The 25,064-nt window shown below is 42.7% G+C and overlaps 1 protein-coding gene across 4 annotated transcripts in view; it reads left to right on the top strand.

Annotated features, from left to right (window-relative positions):
• The window catches only part of ZNF385D (zinc finger protein 385D), a 622,231-nt gene that overhangs the window by 422,097 nt on the left and 175,070 nt on the right, over positions 1-25,064 (top strand). For all 4 annotated transcript variants that reach the window (XM_034760769.1, XM_034760770.1, XM_034760772.1 and 1 more), the window contains one exon: positions 10,358-10,500. In XM_034760769.1, the coding sequence (XP_034616660.1) occupies positions 10,358-10,500 (143 nt within the window). The remainder of the gene's footprint in view (positions 1-10,357; positions 10,501-25,064) is intronic.

Raw genomic sequence — 25,064 nt, 5'->3', positions numbered from 1 at the left:
GTCCTCTTTTTTGCTTGCTGGATTATGGTAACCCTAATATAAACACTACATGTAACATAATTAAAAATACTGTCAGTTACTGTATCTCCATTCTATGGAGCTATAAACAGATATCTATCTGATCATGACAAAACTCATTATAGGGTGTTAACATATACAGCCCAGTGAATATGTGCTCAAATGCTTGTGAGACCAAGGGATGATGGTTCTGTGGTTAGGAGGCTGGTATGGAACTTGGAGAACCTGGGTTCAGTTTCCTACTCTGCGTCCAATTACTTGTGTGGCCTTGGAAAAATCCCTTAGCCTCTCTGTGTCTCAGTTCCTCATCTGTAAAATGGGGATAATAGCGTTTCCCCATCCAACGTAGGTGTTATGAGGATATATAGTAGACCTGTGCAGATAAACTTAATTCTGTTTTGTCGGGGATCTGATCATTCAAAACATCCTTTCATTCTAGTTTGGAATTGAAAACCAAACATTTCTAAATTTTCTGTGAAAGAGATTGGAGCCCAGGCTCTAACGTGAGCTGTGCTGGAGCTGCTGGCCCTAAATGCCTTGAGATCCCTAACTCTGGAGCAGTCTACATAGTAGGTTGTCGAGGAGCCAGGCTGGTGGGCTGGCAGGAAACGTACCTGTGTTTCTTTGGAACTTTGTTGAAATTGTACTGTCTCCACAGAACATTTCAATTTTGATGAATGGGCAAATTCCAACGGAAGTTTTGTAGGAATTTTTTCTGACCAGCTCTAATAAATACATTAAACATTGTGATACACTCGGGTACCATTTATTCCTTGGAAAGCAACGATTATACGTGAGATGTGGGGTACAATGGGTTAATATGCTTTATGGCTAGAATGTGTGACATACTAGGTTGTGGGTTCAGATCCTGTTTTTAGTAGATTTTATATTAATTTGATTTTTTTAAAAAATTCTTGTTTATGTTCCCCATATGCACTGTGAATCAGGAGTACAGGGGATGTGAATGGTTCTCTTGTGCTAAAAACAGGAGGAGGTGGAAGGTCATGATGTCAGCTTCATGTGACTACCATAGGAGTTGCATACAAGTATCAGAGAAATGTGCTCCCATACATGCATGACTATAGAGACAGATTCATTATCCTATTTAAATATATCTGTCTTAAAATACATGTTTATATCTCCCAACATGCTGCAACCATACTGTAAATGCAAAGAAATAACGTAAAACTGAGGGTGCATTACTTTGCATCGGAATACATAGTCCCCGGTTGCTATAAATAAATTAGAGTTTATTTTCCCAAAACAAGTTACTAACTTTGCAGGAATCACAATTACCTGTAGACAAAAATAATTCTCTAGATATCCACAGCTGAGGCACTGTCAAATTCATCCTCTGCAAAGTTATCAACTGTTAATGTGACCAGCTGCAAAGCCTATGAAAGAAAAGCATGGATTGCCGTATGTTGTACAGGTTTCTAGGCTTCCAACTTCCCTACTCATGGAAGTCAGGGAGAGTTTTGCACAAATAAGGACTACAGACTGGACCCTCAATTCTAAGGTTTATTCTCTGTTAGGGCTCCTGTGTCATCTTTTCTGAAATTAACAATGATTATATCACACATTTGTATTTGAAATCTGACTATTTTAATTTTCAAAAGCATCTTTAAGATTTGTACAATATGAAAGAACAGCTCTAAAACCTGCAATACCAAATGAGAAATCAAGTGCATATACTTCTTTAAAAAACTTCAAAGAATTGAGACCTAACATTATAAATGTTAGGCATCATCATCATCAGACTTCCAAATAATGTTGCTATTGAAGCACTGGACAAAGTAACTCAGCCCTAGTGTAGATTCATTAAGCTCACCAGGGATGAATGCCAGCGATGAATTTAGTCTGCCAGATTTTAATATTTAAAATAGATCTATTTACATATAAATAATATATAGCATGAAAATCAAATTAATATTTGGTACGCTGAGTGTGTGCATGCTCTAAATACTAAAATAGTATAGTATAAAGGTCATTTGGCCTTTAAACAAAGAATATTTTACCAATGGAGGTTAAAATAATTCATCAGTGGATACTGTTTATTATGGAACAAAAGTAATCTTGAAAGTGCCAGTATAGCACTTTCTAAGGCCTTGGCTACACTTACCAGCTAGTTCGACGGCTGGAAATCGAAGTTCTGGTTTCTACTTATCGCGTCTAGTCTGGACGCGATAAGTCGAACCCGGAAGTGCTTGCCGTCGACTGCGGTACTCCAGCTCGGCGAGAGGAGTACCGCGGAGTCGACGGGGGAGCCTGCCTGCCGCGTGTGGACCAAGGTAAGTTCGAACTAAGGTACTTCGACTTCAGCTACGTTATTCACGTAGCTGAAGTTGCGTACCTTAGTTCGAATTGGGGGGGGTAGTGTAGACCAAGCCTAAGAAAAGCATCTGTTGCAAAAATTAAGACCATTGATCCAAAGATGGGAGCTTGTTCGGAGCCAAATGAACACTTTAGCAGTAAGACCATGAGTAAGGGAATGTGACCTAGTGGTTTTAAGTCCTGGCAAATCACATTAGCCTGAAATATTCCTAAAAGGCAGATCTACATTTCATATCCTATGGGCAAACCAATTATTTTCAAGCTTCCTGTAGTTCTCCCCTGATCTAAGAGCCTTTTTCTTCTGTCTTGTTACAATTCTTTAAAAATCTCCTTCCAATTTCTCTGCAGATCTGAGTGTAGTCAGTGTTTGTTCAGAAATTATGAAAATTTAGTATCCATCATAGCCAGCCCGTCATTCTTAATGCTTATATCTTTTCTTAATTTGTGAACAAGATCTGTTCAGACATGTCAAGAATATTTACTTGTCCTCACCGATGACTAAGGGTTAGGTCCACAAAAGGACTTAGGTGTATGACTGCCCCTTTAGGCACCTCAAACCCACTGCTCATCTGACATCTAACTCTTTAGGTATGGAGGGGACTTTAACAATAGAAATTTAGGTGCCTACATTTCTGCCAGTGAGCAGGAGTACAGCTACCTCAACCTAGGTGCCTATCCCATGCCTAAACCCTGGCAGGAACTTCAAACTAGGTGTTCCCCTATGGGTCCCAATTTGTGAAACATGCTCTGAGCATGCCTAAACATACTATCAACTTGCAGCAGAGGAGTTGGTCTCCTTATCCTCTTTTAGCTCAGTGATGTGAGCACTCACCCAGGCTGTGGGAGACCCAGGTTCAATTGCCCTCTCTGCCTGCTGTGGAGAAGAGATTTGAATTTGTGTGCACTAACCACTGGGCTGGGAGGTATTCTGGGGTGACTCTTTCTCTGTCTCTCCTGTGGAAGCCATTCCACTGTATATAAATAATTAGCTTTCTGGGGAAAACAATCACCTTTGGTCTCAGACTCTGCGTGATAAATTTTAGCTCTTAACAGTGACTGGCTGACTTTAAGGTCCTGTAGAATGATGGTTCTCAACCGGGGTCCAGGGCAGGGGGGGCTGCCAGCAGGTTTCAAGAGGTGGCTGCTAAGCATGGCCAGCATTAGATTCTCTAGGGCCCAGGGCAGAAAGTCAAAGCCCCGCTGCAAAGGATGCAGCCCGGGTCTCTGAGCTCCAACACCCTGGGCTGAAGCTGAAGCCTGAGCTACTTATCTTCGCAGTGCCCTCTGTGGTATGGGGCCCCGAGCAATTGCCCTGCTTGCTACCCCTAAACGCCGGCCCTAGCTTTTATATGCAGAAAAACAGTTGTTGTGGCACAGCTGGGCTGATAAATTTTTATTGCATGTTGGGGGGGGCCTCAGAAAAAAAAAGGTTGAGAACCCCTGCTGTAGAAAAATGGGAGGCTTTTCTCTTGTCACCTTTGGCTCAGGTAGTAAAAACCCTCCATTCAAATGCAGGATTATTATTTCTGAGTCCCGTTAGCTCCAACCAGGCTATAAAGGGAATATGCGTGTTACTGTGAGCCAGAAAGAACTAGGGTAAGAATGAAGGTGCTGGAGAGGATTCCTGGGAATACACATTTGGGAAGAAAGCGAATGCTACGACTTACATTTTGCTATTGGTTTTGTTTTACTGAAAAACAGACTCCAGGACGGGAGTGAATTTAGACACTAGTTTAGGGTCTGCGTGATCTGCTGAGAATGGAATTAGGGAATCAACCTATTCAGACAGCCTAAAAGGGAAAGTGTTTGCCAAGTAATGAAAGAATGAAAATAGAATTCAGAATTGAATTGTTCTTTCATCTTATCTTTGTTGTGGTGGCAGCTAGTGATGGAATAATTTTGAAAGGATTCGATTAATAGATTATACGAGTTTAGAGTTTGTGCTCAGTTGCATAGCACCTAAAGGTTACAAATACTTTTGCAAATTATTTAAAGTGTTTGAGTCTGCAACATTGAAATTTCATTTCTGAGATATCTGGCTCTTCTTCTTCTGGAATTTAAACCTGAAGTTGAGGGAAAGGACTAGGAATGTGCATGTGCACGTGGAGAGGACATGTAGGCTGACAAGTAGAAAATCTTTCTCCAGGTCCAGGTCACAAGAATTGTGGTTGCCCAAGCTGTTCTGAGTAGAATGTCAGTGGGATTGAGGGATAAGGGCATTGAGTAGTAAACAATCATTGGTAGGCCCTTCAGTACTCCCAGGCTATTTTCTGCTGTGTCATCATTGTGTATAGTTGATTTTGCTCCTGGTCCTAAACCAGATAAAGGGTAGCCATATTGTAATATATATATATATACATATATACACACCTAGTGTTTGTGTGTGTGTGTACACACTCCTCCTAACCTAGCAGTGACCTACAGAGTATATCAAATTTTCATTTGGAAACAACTTTCTGTTAAGAAATTTATTTTAAATTAGAATATCATACAATATAATATAATCAAAAACAAAAAGCAGAAGGTTTTTATTTGACCAGAAATGATTTATTTTTAATTTTATTTCATGGAAATTTTCAAAATTCTTTGTTAAACCTAGGGTTACCATATTTCCACAATCAAAAAAGAGGGCGGGGGGGAGGAGCCCCACTCTAGCCCCACCCGTGCCCTGCCCCATCCCATCCACTCCCTCCCACTTCCCACCCCCTGACTGCCCCCCTCAGAACCCCCAACCCCCCCGCTCCTTGTCCCCTGACTTCCCCCTCCTGGGACCCCTGCCACTAACTGCCCCCTAGGACTCCACCCCCATCTAAGCCTCCCTGCTTCTTGTCCCGACTGCCCCCTCCTGAGAACCCCCCACCCTAACTGCCCCCCTAGGACCCTACCTGTCCCCTGACTACCCCGACCCTTATCCATACCCCCACCCCATATTCACATCCCCGCCCCCAGACAGACCCCCGGGACTCCCATGCCCTATCCAATTGCTCCCTGCCCCCTGACAGGATCCCGAGAACACCCAACCCATCCAACCCCCCCCACCTGTCCCCTGACCAGGGCTGGCTTTAACCAGAGCCCAGGAATCAGGCTGCGCTCCGGCCGGGGTCGCGGGGCTTGGGGCTGGGCCGGAGGTGCTCGGCTGGGGCCGGGCAGGAGCCGCTGGGGCCAGGGCCGGCGCACTCGGGCGGAACCGGGGCCGCCGCCCTGGGGCCCGAGCTGGGCCAGAGCCACTGGGGCCAGAGCCAGAGCTACTGGGGCCAGGCCGGGGGTGCTCGGCCAGCGCCCCGGGGCCCGGGCCGGAGCCACTGGGGCCGGAGGGAGCCGCTCGGCCAAGGCCGGAATGGGCCGCGCCGCGCCTCCCCAGAGCCCTCCTCCTCGCGTCCCCCTCCCTCGCCCCAGCTTACCTGCTGCTGCCTGCCTGCCCCTGCTTCTTTTCAGGCTTCCCGCGAACATCTGATTCGTGGGAAGCAGGGGAGGGGGAGGAACGGGGGCGGAGCGTTCAGGGGAGGGGAGGAGGGGGAAGACAGCTGCTGGGCTGGACGGCGTGCTAAGGCTGCAGGGGATGGAGGGAGCCGGGAAGGGGCTTTGGCTGCTGAGCAGCGCTTGGCCGCTTTTCGATCTATAAATAGCCGACCAGGGGAAATCACGGACATTTTTAGATTTTTAGAAATCCCCCCCGGACGGCTATTTATCGATCAAAAAGCCGGACATATCCGGGGAAATCCGGACGTATGGTAGCCCTAGTTAAACCACGCTCCCTTTATGCATTACAAAGTATAAAATTGCATGCTATAGGGAATGGGTAGGAAAGGTGTTTCATGCACAAATCACTGCTGGCTTTGGAGTAACATCTGCTCATGTGAAATATACCATCTAGAATGTGAATCTTACGTGGCAGGAAAGTGCTGCGCCAAGTATAGTGTATGCTCACAGACATAAATGCAGTATTGTCTGCTGCACTTGACTTAAAATATTGCAAAATAGCCTTTTTAGTGGCAACATATTCAAATGTTGAGTTGGGAGTGAGTGGAATTCAGAATTTCAACAAAAAAGTGTTTCTTTTGGTTATAGGAAAGGGCAAAGTTTCAGGTGGGTGAGTTTATTTTTTTCAAAACCAGTTCACTCATATTTACCCAGTGCTTAATTTGTAATGAAAGAGGTGCTGGGGCTCAAGCAATTTTTTTACATTCATAACTGAGGGGCAAGCCCAGAGGTGCCAGGACCATGAACTGCCAAGTGTAGAGGTGCCGGGGCTCAAATTAAGCACTGTATTTACCATGGATGTGTTGTCAGTGACTTTGGCAGAGGAACTATGATGCCTGTATTTTAGATTCTTTGGAATCTCAGCCTACAAATGATTGCCTCAAACTTAGTTCAAATACTAAGGTAACTGTGTTTCTAAACAGTAATTTATTTTCTCCCTTATGAAGAAAAAGCTGGGCTCAAACCTCAAACATGAACACTTCTGAGTTTTGTGGAAGTTCAAATCCAGATTAGGATCTGAACTTTTTGTTGGGACTCTGGCTGAACCACAATATCACTAGTCTGCAAATACTAAAGTATTAACAGATGTCTTGCCACTTTAAAAAGCAGTAGTATAGTCAGGGTCAAGAATAGCTTTATCTCAGGATAATTTTTGAGGGAAAGTTCAGGGCCTCAAGCAGAGCCCAGTTCATAGCAAGACTCTGTTCTACCCCTGCTAATGACCTCTGAGAGGGAGCCTATGTCTGCTTCAGGCACTAAGCACAGGGTATCAAAGACATGGTGTGAGGAGGACAATATTCCATTTTTAGTTATGGCCTATAGGATGGGATGTGAATATACAGTTGCGTATCTCCCTCCATCCACCGTGAAACTCCAACTACTGTCAATGAGAAGTTTGCAAAAAGATCCAGAGTAAGTACCTCCTTCATGTAGTAACTAAAACCGTGTAGGTATTGTTGTTACTAGCTAACTCCATTGTTGTCACATTCAGCATTGCTCAGTGGGAAAATGTACTCACCTCTATGACCACCATATTTTATTTCTTTTCCTCCCCTGTTCTCCTTCCTCTTTTTGTCTCTCTCTTCTCTGTCTATCCTCATTTTCCTTCCCTCTGCTAGTAATGAAATTAGATTCAATGAAATTAGACCTGCTTAAATAGCCACTAGTGCTGGTATACAACTGCAAACTGTATCCAAGTGTACTGAACAGGGTTGGCTCTTAGCAGGGAACCCACATCCAGAGTGATGTCAATGCTATGACAGCAGAACTCTCCAAAGCTCCAGGTCCTGATTACATACAGCGATGGCATTGTAGTCCCCATCTTCTTATAGGACGACATACCATAAAGGATAAAGTGACTCCTTCTATGATCCTTTATCACTGTCACATGACAAAGGCCTCAGCTACCTACTGCTGCCACCCATCTCCACATGGTGTCATCTAGTGAGAGGAACAGAGTTAAGAACATAAACATAAAGCCAGCTCTACAGGCCATTGGTTGGGACTAGGAGCCTCGGGAACTGAGTTTAAAAACCCAGGACAATCCGGGCTTAACAGAGGACAAATATATTAAGCAAGCCCAGCTGCTCCATGCTATTGCAGTAGTGTCAAACATTCACCCACTTGATGTAGTTATGTATGCTGCAAGACTGTCAGATTCTCCAAAATTTGATCTTTCATTTTTTTATAAATTAAGTTTCTCATTTTTATGGGTGCAAACATTGCATTTGGTTTACATTTGGAAGGTAAGCAAGGGCAGCGCTGTAGTTCTGCGTCTGCAAACATACAGCCTGGAGCAATGGCCGTGCTCTCACATGCACCCTTTATCTCACTGGGGTGTTGACTCAAAAGCCTTATGATATTTCAGAATGTCAGCATTGAAATAGTTAGTGCTGATTGTTTAGCAGATGAGATGCGGAATGGGTGGAAGTGAAGTCCATGAGGGGGAGTCCTCAATAAGGTGTTAATCGCTAGTAGGAGGTTCCCAATTCCTAATCTACTATAAATTTAAATCCCAACAAAGAGATGAGGAATATCTGGCATGTAATAGGCACCTTGGCTAGGACTTTACTTTTTAGTAATGTTGTGGGTGCTTTGTGGTCGGACACCACCTTGAAATAATACTTTGCAAACATCCTGGGACCCTCTTGCCTACCCATATACTTACCAAGTTTTCTTTCTCTGTTTGGCTGGATTTATCTTGTGTAGCACTACACTGAGGCCTGTCAGTTATTTTTTACATAGTCTATGTAATAATTCCATAATAACATTCTAGCAGTTCATCTAGTCCGGTATCCTGTCTCCCACAGTAGCCACTGCACTAATTTCTCCTATTATCAAGCAAATGATAAATAACTTTCTAATGGACTGTGGTGAATGCAAACTTCTTGTAGTGTTTTTATGTACTCTCTGTATGCTCAACTGCCTTACTGTACAGTCCTGATTCTGTGCACTCTTACACTAACGTAAATCAGCGGTAACTTCAACAGAGTCAGTGCAGTTACCCTAGTGTGAAACCAGTGTGAGAGTATGATGAGCCCTAAGTTAATTCCTTTGGTCTACTAGTGATTAATGCATCCTTTTCAATAATACTTTGTGAAGTGTTTCATAGAGGAACTGAAAAGATGTTAAAAAATATTGTCTTTGATCATTTGGCTCCAGCTGAATTTATACTGAGAAGCCGAAATGCTGATGTCCCTGCTACAACTGGTTAATTAAATCTTATGCTGTTAGCCCTCAATTAGAAGCATTGAGTTGCAACTCTGGTTAGCAGCTTTGCTGACCAAATGTGGACAGATTTTGTGTGCCATTCTGACTGCTGTATATATGCACTCTAATGAAAAAAAATACTACTCATCTATGAAGTAAGTGTGTGTGTGAGAGAGAGAAATTTTTGATCTGTCTTTCTCTGTGTTCAGTGATGGGGTAAAACTCCCTTTCCATTTTGTTCTTTGAATGTTTCTTGGCCTCCTACCAGCAGGTTTTTACAGTCTGCTGCCTGCCTCTCAGATTAGAACAACACTGGCATATTTCAACAGTTTCCTAGGATTCAAACAGTCTTTAATTAACAGTGAATTGATGTTTTGGAATGTAACCAGAAGATGGGAGACACTGGAAGCCGAGATTGGGCTTGAATATTTCCAGCTCTCAATCATCTGGACTATGTTAGGATCTGTGGCAAGGGGCAAACAAATCTGTAAAATCATGGTTCATTACGAATAGGTGGCTGCTTATTAGTATGCAAGGGGATTTATTCATTTACATAATATTCCCACAGAACTGTTCATTGGCAGCTTTAGCAAGGAGGAGCTTTTCTGCCTTACAGAGTTCTGAACCAAGCCCATCTACCACAACAGCAAAAAGTATCTGTCAGTACCTTTAGAACTGCAGTAGCATTCAGAACTTTGACAAACACCCGTAGTGTGGAATTTGTTTTATAAATTGCATTCACAATAGACTTTTACTGATCAACGCTTGAGGCACAGGTATGATTTGCTAGTTAGGTTTAAGTTTGTGCTGAAGTTGCTGGGCTAGAGAAATAAATGCGCATTTAAGAAAATAAAATTTAAAACAAACAAGTGAATGGAAGAGTCTTGGACAGTCACTAGCTGAAATCATTTTTACTGCACGGAAGAGTAAAAAAAAAGTCTTTTGGAGCTAAATTGACCTGGAGTGTTTGAGTAAAGGTCTGTGGTTTCAGCTTTGATTTTATAATAGAATCAGGTTAGCTGAACATCTAAAGGAAAGTTTGACTTGAACTATACTAACATTTCAAGATAATCCAGGGGAGGGAAACGGAGGTTTGCTAGCTAATTTTAGAGAACTGAAAAACTGATATCTTAGTCAATTATCAGCAAAGAATCATAAACATTAGTTAAGCCTGTTGCATACTTAACAGGGTAGTAATTTGATGGTAAATACAAATGTGTGTGTTTAACCTGCTATTGGCATAAAACTCTTTCTATATTTTTTTTCATACCAAGAATCACTTGCTTACTATCTTCTTTCATATTTTTCCTTGAAGGTGGCACATGCCAGAGCCCTGCTCTTCCAGCCCTGGTGCGTACTCCAGCCCCACCATTACAACCATCGCTGGATATTAAACCATTTCTTCCATTTCCCCTGGATACAGCAGCAGCAGTCAATCTCTTCCCCAATTTCAATGCAGTAAGTACCACACTGATGGATTAATGTCTATTCCTCCAATTTACAATTCTCTGGAGACACAAGTAGGCTCCAAATGGAACTTTGTCTTCACTTAGGATATGAGGACATTTTACCAGACTAGGTTTTGGTACATGTGTTATGGGGTGGATCCAAGATGAATAGCTCTCATGATGATAGAATTCCATTGTCAGTCACCAACACGCTTCACTAAAAATCCTAAATAGTAACATATGTGCGTGAATATCGACAGCAAAACTTCAGGGACAAACTGAAGCAACAATGAAAACATAACTAATACATGCTATACTTGCAGATTTGAATATCAGAAAACAAAACAATGTATTTTTTCTTTTTCAGCTGAGGATTTTTTCTTTGTTTGCCCTTGAAACTAAAATCTATGGTAGTTGTATTTTTAATAATTGCTAATTATAAATGATCCATCACACTTTGAGAAAAATGTTACCACTTAAATGTTTCCATCCATTTTTTCTAACAAAAGCCTATTTCATAATCCTTCCATTTTTCCTATATCTGCTGAGATAATTAATTCTGTAAACAAAATTATAACTTGGTTTTAAGTTGATATCACATTTGCTGCATTTTACTACTTTTTGCCTGACTAAAATCAAGCAAGCACCCATTGCAGCACTAAAACCAAGTACCAATCATAGCCCCCTTTGCAAGATGCACAAAGCCCCTTGCCTTACATACAAATACTAGATATTGAAAAGGAATGACATTAAGAAAAGATAGAAGAAGCTGAAACTTCCAAATCAAAAGAAAATAATTCTAATTCATATATATATATAATTAGGAGTAGTAAAGGAACATGTCAATTTTCTAAGTAATTAATTTATAATAAATATCAGTAATTAAATATTAATTAATCTACTTGTTTATGATATTTATGGGTATTCTATTTACCATAAAGTTATTAAAATGTACTAATTGCTAATAATATTTGCTAGTCTTAAATGCAAGCAATTAACAAGAACACACATTAATGAAGACCTCAGAAGCAGTAAGCTGCAAGCTGATTACTTTGAAATCCTCAGGAGCATAGCACCAATTCTAAACTATTCCCTAAAAGAGTATCCCTCTTTGAAAGACACCCTGTCGAGATAAAAATCATATCCAGAAATGTAGTAAGATTAAACCCCACAGTTTTTTCTTACCAGTGTTACTGATAACAAGTTTTGAAACTCAGGGAGTGCAAAGTCCCATTTCAAGTGTGTGTGTGCGGGGATGGAGGAAGGACATAGATTTGCCCCCCCTTCTGACAATCCTCTTCCACACCAGCAGCCTGACCCCCCGGCCCCTGAGCCCCTGTGCCCACCCCTTCCAAATCTGAGTGAATGGCATTTTGACCTAGCACAAACCTGAGTGGCACTGTGATCCAAGCACCAGGCTGCAATGCCACCTACTCAGACTATGACAGAGGGATCTGAGAGAGTGGCATTTCGACTTGGTGCATGGGGTTGCAGCACCATTCACGTTTGCCTTGACCAAAAAGTGGTCAGGCCATAGCCTAGGTTTTTCTCACTGGCTCTGTGGCCTATTACGAAATTAAAAAAGAAATTAAAAATCTGATTGACTTTTTATGATTTTTGCTGCTTGTTTACTTTTTGCATCTAATCCAGTGTAGAAAACTGGCCAATTACACTATCATTGTTAGTTTCACTTGCCAGTTTTTGTTCACTAGCAGAATTGCAGTGTTGACTGAATCCTAAACGTCTTCAAACTATGAAGCTACATGCACATCTTTTCTGTTTGTTTCTTTTTAAACAAACCCCCCATTTAGGGCTATTATGTCATGTACCATTACGTGGAACTTGCAAAAGCATACTAGTGCTGCAAGTGGCCGATGAGCAGGCACTATAAGGCCATTCCAGGAAGTGCCCTTTCTCAGAATCAATGCTTCTGGAAATGGCCTCAAAGGTAGGTAGGTAAGTAGGTGTGTGTGTGTGTGTGGTGCGTTCTGGGAGCTGCCTTCCTCCCCACATTTGCAAAAGTGGCAGGTATTTCTTGAGTGTCCCAACTCAAATTAAGTATTTATTAATTAAACATATACATTCCTACTATAGTACATTTTGAAGAAAAAAAAGGATGCATTACAATTATTCAGGAAATGAGAAAGTAAAAATGGTCTCCTACCAGTGCCCCTTTTGTTGCTCATCACCAAACATTTTTCTACTAGCAATCCTTTCTTTGCTTACCCCACCACCATGTATACTTAGACTCTCTCTGCTTCTGTCCCCATCTTTCTAGCATGCTGGGATTAATGTATCAGAACACCTAGTCCCTTGCCTGAAGTTCAGTCTCATGCAGTGTTACTGTTGCTGTCTCTAAAGCCTGGTGTACAGTAGAAAATTATGTTGGCGTAACTATGTTGCTCAGGGATGTGAAAAATCCACACCCCTGAGCAGCACAGTTAAGCTGACTTAGCCCCCCGTGTAAACAGTGCTAGGTCAATGGAAGAATTCTTCTGTCAATTTACCTCCTGTCTCTCAGGGAGATGGATTACCTAAGCTGATGGGAGAACCCCTCCCATTGGCATAGGTAGCATCTACACTGAAGCCCCACATTTTAAGCCGCATGTTAAGTACAGACAAGCCCTGATACTTTGCCATCTGTTGAATTCACCTTTGCTGAAAGTGACATTCCTGAGCATGAGGAACCAGTCTTCTCAGCTGTTGCCATCAGCATCCTCACATACTTCATAGCTGCAACATGACCCTGCATTCTGATTTGCGGTATCCCGCTTTGAGTTCCACTTTTCCATCTGAACAACACAATATTGAACATTGCTACATTTAGTTTGTAAACCTGAGTTGGATAAAGGCATTCTGTAAACATGTATGCTTGTTTGGTTGGCAGAGAAATCCTGCATATTTCTAGAAATTCTTTCCAGTCTGAAAAAAATCTGTGAGGACATGTCAGCTGCAGTGGAACATAATCAGCCTAAGGATAAGGTAGCGTACAGCCAGTTTTGGTTTTCAACAGGACATTCTGACAAGGATGTACATTAGCATGAGAGAAAGAGAACAAATGTAAGATTTGACCAAGATGTCTTTCCCAAATACATTTGTTCATGTATGATCATGTTTTTGTAAATATGTAGAGTGCTTTATAACCAATGATCTCAAATTCCTTTACAAACCTGTATTAGCTGAGTTTCACAGTGTCGTATGAAATAAATAAGTCGTGTTATGAGACTAAAGTAAAATCAAGCAGCAAGTCAGTAGTAGAATTGGGACTAATATCCATAACTCTGGCTTTCTAACCCTGTGCTTTAAATGCTATATTATACTCCATGTCGCTACTAGTGGAGGTACTCATTCCAATAGCAGATATATTAGCATTGACCAAATTACTGAGACCTAGAAGTGACAAATCCTATATGAGGCAACAGACCCTCAAAAAACCCCTCTGTCTCTCCCAAAGTCCTAGCAAACAGATGGGTTTTGCAGTATATGCATAAGATCAGCTCGTTTGGGCATTTCAGAGCAAATTGGGGGTAAGTTCCAGAGTCCTGGGCCCCATGCTGCCAACTTTCCAGCTCCCTTTCTTTTAAACCATGGGGTGGGGGTAGGGGGAATCTAGCCTAAATGCTTCTGCTTAACTGCAGCTGCAGCAGTGTCACAGGGGAGAGTAGACATCTCTCAGGTCGGCAGGTCCCAAGACATGTTTTTATCAGTGAAAAACAACTCTCCCTAGAAACATGCAGCCAGTGCAAAATCATAGTGCAATTAAGTAATGAATGTGCTTCTAGAGAAACACTCTGCTTAAAAGCAGGCTACATTCGTTTTTTAATAGATCTAAGGGGTGATGCTAGATGTCTTTCTGGATCTAGTTGAGTTAGATATAAAAGCAATGTGGAGTGATGTGTATACAAGCAATCCAGTTTACTCAGATTGTAAATTCTCTGGGGTGGGGAGTGGTGGGGAGGGAGAGAGAGAGAGAGAGTGTGTGTGTGTGTACGTACACATTGCGTAGCACAATAATGTCCTGATACTGATTGGGGCTCTAGGAGTTACTGAAATAGAACTAAACAATAATGCTAACAATTATCTTTTATGTTATGATTTTATCCACATTTCAGTAAAATCCCCAATACAATATTATTTTGTTTAAAATCTCTCAATTTGGGTCTCAGAAGGGTTAGCTGAAGCAATTACTAATGGGTGCCGCCGAGAAAGAAACTGACCTCTGGCCTGTGTGAAGACGGGACAAGAAGTATCAAGCATCTGGGGTAGAAGATGTTGGGGATGGAGGACATGGGGAGACTGGTGAAAGGGGACAGGGAAAGCCAAATAGCTTCACTGTGTTTTTCAGAAAAACAACGAGGAATCTGGTGGCACCTTAAAGACTAACAGATTTATTTGGGCATAAACTTTCATGGGTAAAAAACCCACTTCTTCAGCTGCATGGAGTGAAAATTACAGATACAGGCATAAATATACTGACACATGAAGAGAAGGTAGTTACCTTACAAGTGGAGAACCAGTGTTGACAAGGCCAATTCAGTCAGGGTTGATGTGGTCGACTCCCAATAATTAATGAGGAGGTGTCAATACCAAGAGAGGGAAAATTGCTTTTGTAGTGAGCCAGCTACTCCCAGTCCCTATTCAACCCCAAATCAATGGTGTTAAGTTTGCAAATGAATTGTAGCTCTGCAGTTTCTCTTTGAAGTCTGTTTTTGAAGGTTTTTTTTTGTTGAAGGATGGGTACTTTTAAATCTGTTATAGAATGTCCAGGGAGACTGAAGTGTTCTCCCACTGGCTTTTGTATGTTACCATTCCTGATGTCTGATTTCTGCCCATTTATTCTTTTACATAGAGACTGTCTGGTTTGGCGAATGTACATGGCAGAGGGGCATTGCTGGCACATGATGGCATATATCACATTAGTAGATGTGCAGGTGAATGAGCCCCTGATGGTGTGGCTCATGTGGTTGGGTCCTCTGATGGTGTCATTAGAGCAGATATGGGGACAGAGTAGGCAATGGGGTTTGTTACAGGGATTGGTTCCTGGATTAGTGTTTCTGTGGTGTGGTGTGTAGTTGCTGGTGAGTATTTGCTTTAGGTTGGGGGGCTGTCTGTAAGCGAGGACTGGCCTGCCTCCCAAGGCCTGTGAGAGTGGGGGATCATTTTCCAGGATAGGTTGTAGATCGTTGATGATGCGCTGGAGAGGTTTTAGCTGGGGGCTGTACTGTGGTAGATGACTTCTGGTGGTGTTCTGTTATTTTCCTTGTTGGGCCTGTCCTGTAGTAGATGACTTCTGGGAACCCATCTTGCTCTGTCAATCTGTTTCCTCACTTCCCCAGGTGGGTATTGTAGTTTTAAGAATGCTTGATAAAGATCTTGTAGGTGTTTGTCTCTGTCTGAGGGATTGGAGCAAATGCGGTTGTATCTTGGAATGGAAGCTGGACTTAAGTATAGCAGTCAGTAGGTTTCCGGTATAGGGTGGTGTTTATGTGACCATCACTTATTTGCACTGTAGCGTCTGGGAAGTGGACCTCTTGTATGGACTGGTCCAGGCTGAGGTTGCTGGTGGGGGTGGAAATTGTTGAAATCCATGTGGAATTCTTTAAGAACCTCCTTCCGGTGGGTCCATATGATGAAGATGTCATCAATGTAGCGCAAGTAGAGGAGGGGAGCTAGGAGATGAGAGCTGAGGAAGCGTTGTTCTAAGTCAGCCATAAACATTTTGACATACTGTGGGGCCATGCGGGTACCCATAGCCGTGCCACTGACTTGAAGGTATAAGTTGTCTCCAAATCTGAAATGGTTGTGGGTGAGGACAAAGGCACAAAGCTCAGCCACCAGATGTGCCATGACCTCATCAGGGATACTGTTCCTGACAGCTTGTAGTCCAACCTCGTGTGGAATATTGGTGTAAATGCTTCTACATCCATGGTGGCCAGGATGGTGTTTTCAGGAAGATCACCAATGCATTGTTGTTTCCTCAGGAAGTCGGTGGTGTCTCAGAGATAGCTAGGAGTGCTGGTAGCGTAGGGTCTGAGGAGAGGTCTAAATAGCCAGATAACCCTGCTATAAGAGTGCCAATGCCTGAGATGATGGGGCGTCCAGGATTTCCAGGTGTATGGATCTTGGGTAGCAGATAGAATACCCCTGGTTGGGGCGCTACGGGGTGTGTCTGTGTAGATTTGTTCCTGTGCGATAGCAGGGAGTTTCTTGAGCAGATGGTGTAGATGTTTTTGCTACCCTTCAGTGAGATCGGAGGATAGTGACCTATAGAATGTGGTGAGTTGCCTGGCAGCCTCCTGTTCATGTGTTTTTCAGATTCTTGTGTTTTTCAGGTTATCTTTGAATGTTCATTCTGTGTCATGAATTTGACATTTTCTATTTTTAAAACAAAGCATAAAAGCAGCATGCTAATTAGTCTGGTAAGCTGAACGTTTGTAGGTGCTATATACTTAATTGTACAGCAAATGCGTACCACGGAGTCATACTTAAAAAGGAATTTTAACAACTTGGCCATTTAAATTGAAGACAGCGTACTGCTGTGCAAGCCCTGAAGAATCTCTTTCTCAAACTTATCAGTTCAGTGTGAGTTTATGTGGTAAAGAAGTTGAACAGAGTTTTTATTGCATCTGGACATATGAGATTTTGGATAGAAACAGGATGGAATACTTACAGAGTTTGTTAATTAAAAAAAATGTATCATAACTTTGGTTACAGTGAAGAAGAATATCTGTGCAGTAGGAAAATAAATATAAGGAATATAAATATAAATAAACATCTCAAATGTGTTTATCATACATTTGGTATTCTCGGCGCGCCACACCTTTCAGCTACAAAATAAAATACTTTTAAAAAATATCTGAGCATTGGAGTCTTAGAAATATGAACTTAAAGCACTTTTAATTACTGCATTGAAAACTAACCTGTGAATTTCTCCAAGCTGTGTTTTTTTTCTGATCACTCGCTACTCTGCAAAAGTTTCTATAAATATTACTTGACATTTTGTGGACTTATTCTGCTAAAGAATATGCCTATCTTATGTAATGTGAAAGCTAGAAAATGTTCATAACTTCCCTGACCCCAAACAACTGTTTGTAGGCCAGAAGCTGGACATGTTGGTTGTGAAATTGCACATTCTAGCTTCATTCCACATACTGAATTCCCAGTGCGGTTAATGGAAAGTCTGCACCAAGATCGTGGGTAAGACAGGTCCGGGGTGTGCGCAAGGGGAGGCAAGCAGGGGCATGCCAGGCTCCCCACCCAGTCAGTGAAGGCTCAGAACTCCTCTGGGGCTGGGGCGGGGAGAGCGAGCTCCTCTGGCCCCGGGCCAGGGCGGGAGATGACAGCTCCTCCAGCCTTGGGCCTGTGTCCTTGGGCCAGCTTTTCTGGCTGCCGGGGGAGGGCCAGCTCCACTGGCTCTGGGGCCACAGGGGGAAGGGCGGAGAGCCAGCTCCACTGGCCCTGGGGCCGCAACAGGGAGAACCAGGTCCTCTGATCACGGGGGAGGGAGAGCAAGCTCCTCCGGCCATGGGGGAGGGGAGAGCCAGCTCTTCTGGCCACGGGGGTGGGGGTGGGGTGGAGGGAGAGCCAGTTCCTCCAGCCGCATGGGTGAGGGGAGAGGGGGGAGGGAGAGCCAGCTCTTCTGGCTGTGGGAGGCACAGAAAGTGCCCCTCCAAAAGCAGCTACATTTTTATTTCTGTGCACCCCCACCGGACATGTCCTTTGCCAAGCAATAAACCCGTGATTACTCTTTAGAGTCTCAGTTTGGTTTTAAAGAAGTGCAGCTATGTGCCAGAAATACAGTACACATGGATTTTTAAATGATGAAATATTCTATAGAGGCCTCTTGTTCAATGTATAGTTCGCCTTCAGTGCCTTGACTTGTCTTCCAGCCATTTACACACTGCTGCAGTATTTAAGGGCCCCGCATCTCTCTTCTGCCTATGGAGCACTTAGCCATATGGAAGAGGGTGAGGCATTAAGCCAATGGAGTTGGGAGACAAGAACTTCAGTGTCTCCTGGAAAATGCATGAACATGCTTGCCAGGTGTACTAATTTCCAGCTGTAAGTCAGATTTTACACCCTCCCTGAGTAGCTGATGCTCAGGTAACTGAGGCCTCCCCACCCCATCCCTATAGGTGTTAGCAGGGAGCAATTGTGACTGGCCCTTTTGCTGGCAGTTGCCTTTCTCCTCCTGCAGCCTTGCACACCTGCACAGGGGCAAGCCACTGTTTATTAGCAATTCAACTAATTAACACAGAAGGTAGCCCTATGGTTGCTTGGTTGATGTAAGCGACCTGAGCAAGCAATTGGTAGGAATAGACAGTGCACAAGGACTTGTTGCTGACCCAGGAATTTCCTGGGGGTTTAGGACCAGGACATATGGAGAAGAGGAGCTCACAAAGAGCCCTCCAGAAGATATTTTGAAAATCTTCTCTTTAGGCTCAGGGTCTCAGGTAATTTTTCAGCCAGGAAAGAGCCAGTTTGCTGTTTATTATGGATGAAATGTAGCTTTGGGGGCCAGGGTGATCAGAAATACTGGTGAGTTTTACAAACCGTCATTGCTGGCAGTAGGAAATTGACAAAATGAAAACTGGTTATTTTGCATTACTCTGCGTAATGACCAAACTGTCTGGGTTAACTAAATGCGACTATTTTTCTGCAGGATAGAATGTCCTTTAAAGTGCAGCAGTCAGAATACTCTGGTTCAATGAAGGGATAGTCATGGCAAAACATGGCTTCAATTTAGTCTGAATCAAAACAGCATTTTTATACAAGGTTTTGGTAATAAGAACGAACTCTTACGTTGTCACTGATTTTTAACTTGGCTTAAAAGTGCAGGCACTCTGTCAGGTGAGGAGCCATAATGTAGCAAACCCTTTTAAATGTAATGGTGAAACAGAGCAGGAGGGATGTTATTGCTTCTGGTAAAGAGAAGAGAGAGAGACTCAAGATTCCACTGCTTGGCCGGTCAGTTACAGGTTTCTGTGAGCAGGATTTTTGTCTTTGACTAATAGCAAAAGTCATTTGGGAGCTATCTTCACTCTGGTGTCTGATTCTTAGAGCCCACATCTCCAGCACTGTTCAACTGGAATATTTGCCAAAATGCTCGAAAAAGCTGTAATCAGACTTCAATAGAACTGGGTAAATTTAGGAATAATGGCCTGGTTCACAAACAGAAGAAAAAGGGGGCAGGGAGTAGCCAAACAAGCAAACAAAACAAAATCCAGGCAATTCAGACATTTTGTTTTGGTACTCTCAGATGAATGAATCAACATTAGTATGAAACATTCAATTATTTGCAGAGGCCAAGTTTGTTTGATGAATCCTTTAACCCTTAATCTATGCTCTACGCCAGAGGTAACCAACCTGAGCACGAGAAGGAGCCAGGATTTACTAATGTACATTGCCAAAAAGCCACAGTAATAAGCCAGAAGCAGTCCCCATCAGCTCTGCCTCCTCCCACCCCCAGCGTGTCCTCTTTGCCAACAGCCCCATGGATCAGCACCTCCCCGGGCTTCCTGCCCGCTGCAATCAGTTGTTTCACGGTATGCAGGAGGCTCTGGGGAGCAGCCAGGGTGCGGCAGGCTCTGGGCAGGGGGTAGGAAGGGGCGTGGGCCTTGGGGGAAGAGGTGGAGAGGGGGCAGGGCCTGTGGCAGAGCCAGGGGTTGAGCAGTGAGCACCCCACCTCCCCAGCACATTGGAAAGTTGGCGCTTGTAGCTCCAGCCCTGGAGTCAGTGCCTATGCAAGGAGCTGCATATTAACTTCTGAAGAGCCACATGTGGCTCCGGAGCTACAGGTTGGCCACCCCTGCACTACGCCCTTCCTGAAATACGCCCTGACTCAGATCCTCTTCTATGGCTGAAGGGCACACAGCTCAAGAAGCACAGTGAAAAGATGGTCATTGTGTTTACCCAGGCATTCAGTCCCCTGGAGCAACTTAGACCAGTTACTGCCAACAACCCCAAAGAAGCTGCAGCCATTCTCCTGTCTTTCATCTATAGCTTATGTCAACAATCAGACATGGCAGGGATGCTAGGAGTTGCTATTCTGACTCTGTAGTACTGGTTGATCCTCCTATATTGGGGTGAGCATGACTGACTGCGGTTGCTTTAGGACTGCTTTCCACTGCTGTCTTTCTTTTATAGCTTTCAGCTTCTTTTAGCACCCAACCAACTAGGTCTCCAGCAGGTTTCAGTCCAGACCCCAACAATGGTGTCCTTGTAATCGCATTCTAAATGTTACCTTATGTTTCAACAGCTCTATTGGCCCTGCTCTTGGAGCTGTTTGAATTTCCTGACAGTTGGTTGGAGCAATGTTCTGCAATTTTCTTTTCGGATTATGCTCCAGTAAGAGAATTTGAAGCTGTTCTGTGCTTGTGATGAGCAGCAGACACATTTTGCCAGATGGATGGCAGTAGTCTTGCAAGGTTAGAAGGGCTTATTCCTGGGCAGAACTGGATGAATGTTGCCAAAAACAAATCCATGAAAAGTTTGCGTTTGAATTTAAATTATATTTGCAACAGCTGTGTTCATACTCATTCTGTATTTGCTTTCTACAGACATTCAAGTGATCACATTTCTTCCAGCAATGGGAAGCAAACTTTAAGATCACATTAAAATATCCTAGGTTGTTCTCTACTTTGAACAACATAGTGCCCATGGTATTTTTGAATCTAGAGTCTCCATACGTAGCCAGGATATAATTCCCTTGTTCATCTCCTCTATTTCCTGTTGTCTACCAATTGTTTGGCGTGCGCTATATGTCAGTGGTAGATCTGTCTTTTCAGCTGCTTATGGACCATAAGTATGATTTTTCCCCAGTAGGTAGAACAGTGGTGTTGGCCAAAAAACAGCACCTTCTTCAATGACCAGTTTCATGGCTTCGTTGAATGTCCCCATTGATGTCTCCTTACTGGTGGTCTTTGTGGGCAGTCACTGCAGCCTGTATTCCTTCTGGATCTGAGTATATCAATGCAGAGAGAAATGCTGTTCATGGAATCAGTTGAGCCTGTGGCGTGTGGAATTCCAACTCTTGTATGATATCACGCAACCTCTCCAATATATTCCTGGTAGTATATTATTTCTTCAGTCACTCATCGCAGCTTATTGGTGCTTGTTCTTTGTTCTGCTACTCCCAAGGCTGCCCCACTGATAGTCAGATTTATAACTGGTTCATCTGTGTGTAATTAGCCAAAGGTGCCCCTTGCCACTAAGTCTTAGTAGTTGTCAACCAAATGACTGGATTTGATTTGTGACCTGGAGGTGAAAACTTATGTGTGCCATTATCAGATCCTGAGCTGAAGTTGAGTCAGGGTAAATTGTCCTTTAAAAATCCCAAATGTATCTTCCAATTTTCTGTTGTAATTTATTTATTTATTTTAAAAAATGAATAGCATCTAAAGACCTTATATATGTTTGCTTTTAAATTGATGGTTAGTAATACAGAAGGAATAAAGCTTTCCTACTTAACTATTTCTGCATTGCATATGTGCTAGCAGGCACTGCAGAGTGGGCTGGCAGGTAAGAAGCTATCTGAAAGTCATAGCATACTACTCGGCTACAGAGCAGCCCTTTTGGGGGACTAAGGATTCCTCAGACTCTGTTTTGCATGCAAAACATTCTCATAAAGGAAATTAAATGAAGTACTCTTCAGATTTGTCAAGTCTTAATGAGTAGAACTGCTTAAAAATAAATTTTAATAAAGCATTGAAAGCAATGTTTTAATCAGTTGATGTTTACACCCTTTGTCTTAATAGCACTCAGCTGAAAAAGATCAATGATTATTTTATTCTGCAAAGAAAATAAAACCTTTAATGGGTGGCATAATCATAAAATCTACAGTTTAAATATGGATGGCTGGTATTAACCTGTTTTTAAAAGCTGCAATTAAAGTGAAACGGAATCACTTAAAGAAATTATTTGATTACTGTGGTCTGAGGAGGAAAAGAGTGAAAAACATTCTAAATTCATTAATATTTCTGTTGAGACAAACATATTCACAGGGACTTGCTTGCATCGCTAATCTAGATGAATAACTGGTTTACTGAATTTATCCACAATCTATGCTTTGTTCTTTTATGGACAAATTTCCAAGAAGAGGCATGGAAATAAGCATTCATGTTCAGCACAGGAAATTTTACACTCTGACCGAAAGCACCCCTTTGGCACCCTACACGCTAGTGTGATAACCTGTGTACAAAATATGCCTTGAGAGATATCATTTGAAAACTAATAACTCACTAGTCAATAATATCATGGTGAAATATTTGTAGCAATATTATGTAACCCCCAAGGAGATTACCTAGATTCCTGGGGTTCTGTCTGCTGGCAGCTCAGGGAGCGGCACATTGTCCCTGGTAGGGAGGGGGAGCCAAGGCAAACTCAGAGTCTGCCCAGCAACCAATAGGGAGTGAGATGCCCCTCCCAGGGAGTTCAGGAAATGGGAGAAGCCATTTTTGAGTCAATCTGGAGCCAGCCAGGGCAAGAGCACTACTGGCTGTGTGGGGAGCTGGTGAGTCCCAGGCCTGCATGCTACAGGACTAGGGCAGGACTGGCTGTGTGCCAGCAGACAGAGCCCCAGGAATCTAGTTAATCTCCTTCGGGGTTACAATTATAAATTATAAAATCCCACTCTATGGTGTTGTTAGCACTTGCTGAAAACTACTCAGCCTGGACTAGGCAAAAGTTGTTCAACAGGTCTGTCCTAAACAGAGGAATGTGTTTTTACCTCAATTTACATAGATGTAGTAAACAGGATTCTTCAGATAGCAGGGAGAGGAAATGGCAGGAGAGACAGCAAATTTATATTTCAGCAAACAGGTGAGAGGAAAAAGCATGGAGCCTCCTACACCACCAATCGCCACCTTCACTGTTTGAATCAATTTTGCTTTGAGGGGTAATCCTCAGAAGAATCCATGTCAGAGTTTCGCTGGACCATGAGAGAGGAGCCTAAGAAGACAAAGGCACCAGCACTTTTGGGCCACTGGGAAAGATGTTGACCAAGGAAAGGGTCACCATCTTGCTGGAAGACTGTAGGTGAGAAAGGCCATCTTAAACACAGCCTGGAACCAAAACTTGCTAGATGCATGTTTTCATTTTTATTTTCTTGTAACCGTTTCCAACTTGATCTCCTGTACTTGAATTTATTTAAAATCCTATATTCTTTTGTTAATGAACATGTTTTATTGTTTTAAATCTAAACCAATCCAGTGCTGTGTTTAAACTGAACTGTTTGGTAACTCCATTTAAAGTTGCAAACTGTTGAATATTGCCTCCTTTCAGGAATCATAAACTGTCCAGGAGAGGGCTGGACAGTGCAGAAGACACAGTTTGAGGAAAATCTGGGACTTGGAGAGTGTTGGGGGGAGCCTGCAAATGGTAACCAAGGCTAGTGGAAACCAGATTGTGACTGGTATGTTGCTGACAGGCTGCTGGGGTCACAGATGCTAGACCAGGGTTAAAGCTATATAGAAACACCCAGGATGTGACCTGCATGCTGGTAGGCTGTTTGTGAGGGGCCCAGGTTGGGAGCTACAACAGCAAAGCATTGTGAGGCACCCCGGAATGTGACATGCACATAAAAAATAACTTTTGAGCACATTTACCTCTTTGTGTGTGTGTATATATTTAGCAATAGTGTTGGTGCCTTTGTTTAAGAACACACATTTTAATCCATGATGATAAATAAATACAAGATTTGAGATTCTTTCTTCCCTTCCCACAATTTTAAACCACAGTGATTTTGGCTGGTAAGTGACACATGGTTAGGAACACATTTATCTCATGTGTCATGGAATGACTCATAAAATGGAATATTTTTATAGTGTCCATATTCTGTCTGATTTACTTTATCATCCCGCCATTTTTTTAACAAGGAAAGACAGTCCCCAAAGGTTATATGTTGGACATGTACAGTCATATTGAGATTTTAAAATCAAGATTCTCATGCAGCTGCTGTTTTTCTTGGCATCTTGCCTTTGGCTTGCTAAATGTTTGAAGTAATACTGCATAAAAAGAGCTAGACACATGAAACTAACAAAATAATTCATAATTGTGCAAAAGATTACATTATATTGTTTTTAAAATATATGTTTATTATAAAACATTAATCAAATGTTTACTATATATCAAAAAGCAACATATTAATGGAGTGTCATCCCATAATTCAGGGAATCGCAAAGGTAGCTTAAAGCTGTCTTTGCCTCACTTGCACAAGTGTCAAAAATGCTTTAATGACCACAACTGGTGAGGAGTTCAGTTTTTGTGTCTCATCCAAAAGATGGAGTCCCCGCCAGCAGAGTGTCCCTAAGCCAGTGCTGGGGCATGTCATTGCTTACTTAGAGAAAACAGTGGTACCTACCAAATCACCCATACAACTTCCTCCAGAACCCTTTATTTTCCTTTATCAGAGGGGTAGCTATGATAGTCTGAATCTGTAAAAAGCAACAGATAGGGTTACCATACGTCCGGAATTTCCCGGACATGTCCGGCTTTTTGGGACTCAAATCCCCGTTCGGGGGGAAATCCCAAAAAGCTGAACATGTCCGGAAAAATCCGGCGCCGCTGGGCTGGGGT

This window comes from Trachemys scripta, chromosome 2 (assembly GCF_013100865.1).
Source record: "Trachemys scripta elegans isolate TJP31775 chromosome 2, CAS_Tse_1.0, whole genome shotgun sequence".
Taxonomy (NCBI): domain Eukaryota; kingdom Metazoa; phylum Chordata; order Testudines; family Emydidae; genus Trachemys; species Trachemys scripta.
This window is presented reverse-complemented; position numbering and strand designations above follow the sequence as displayed.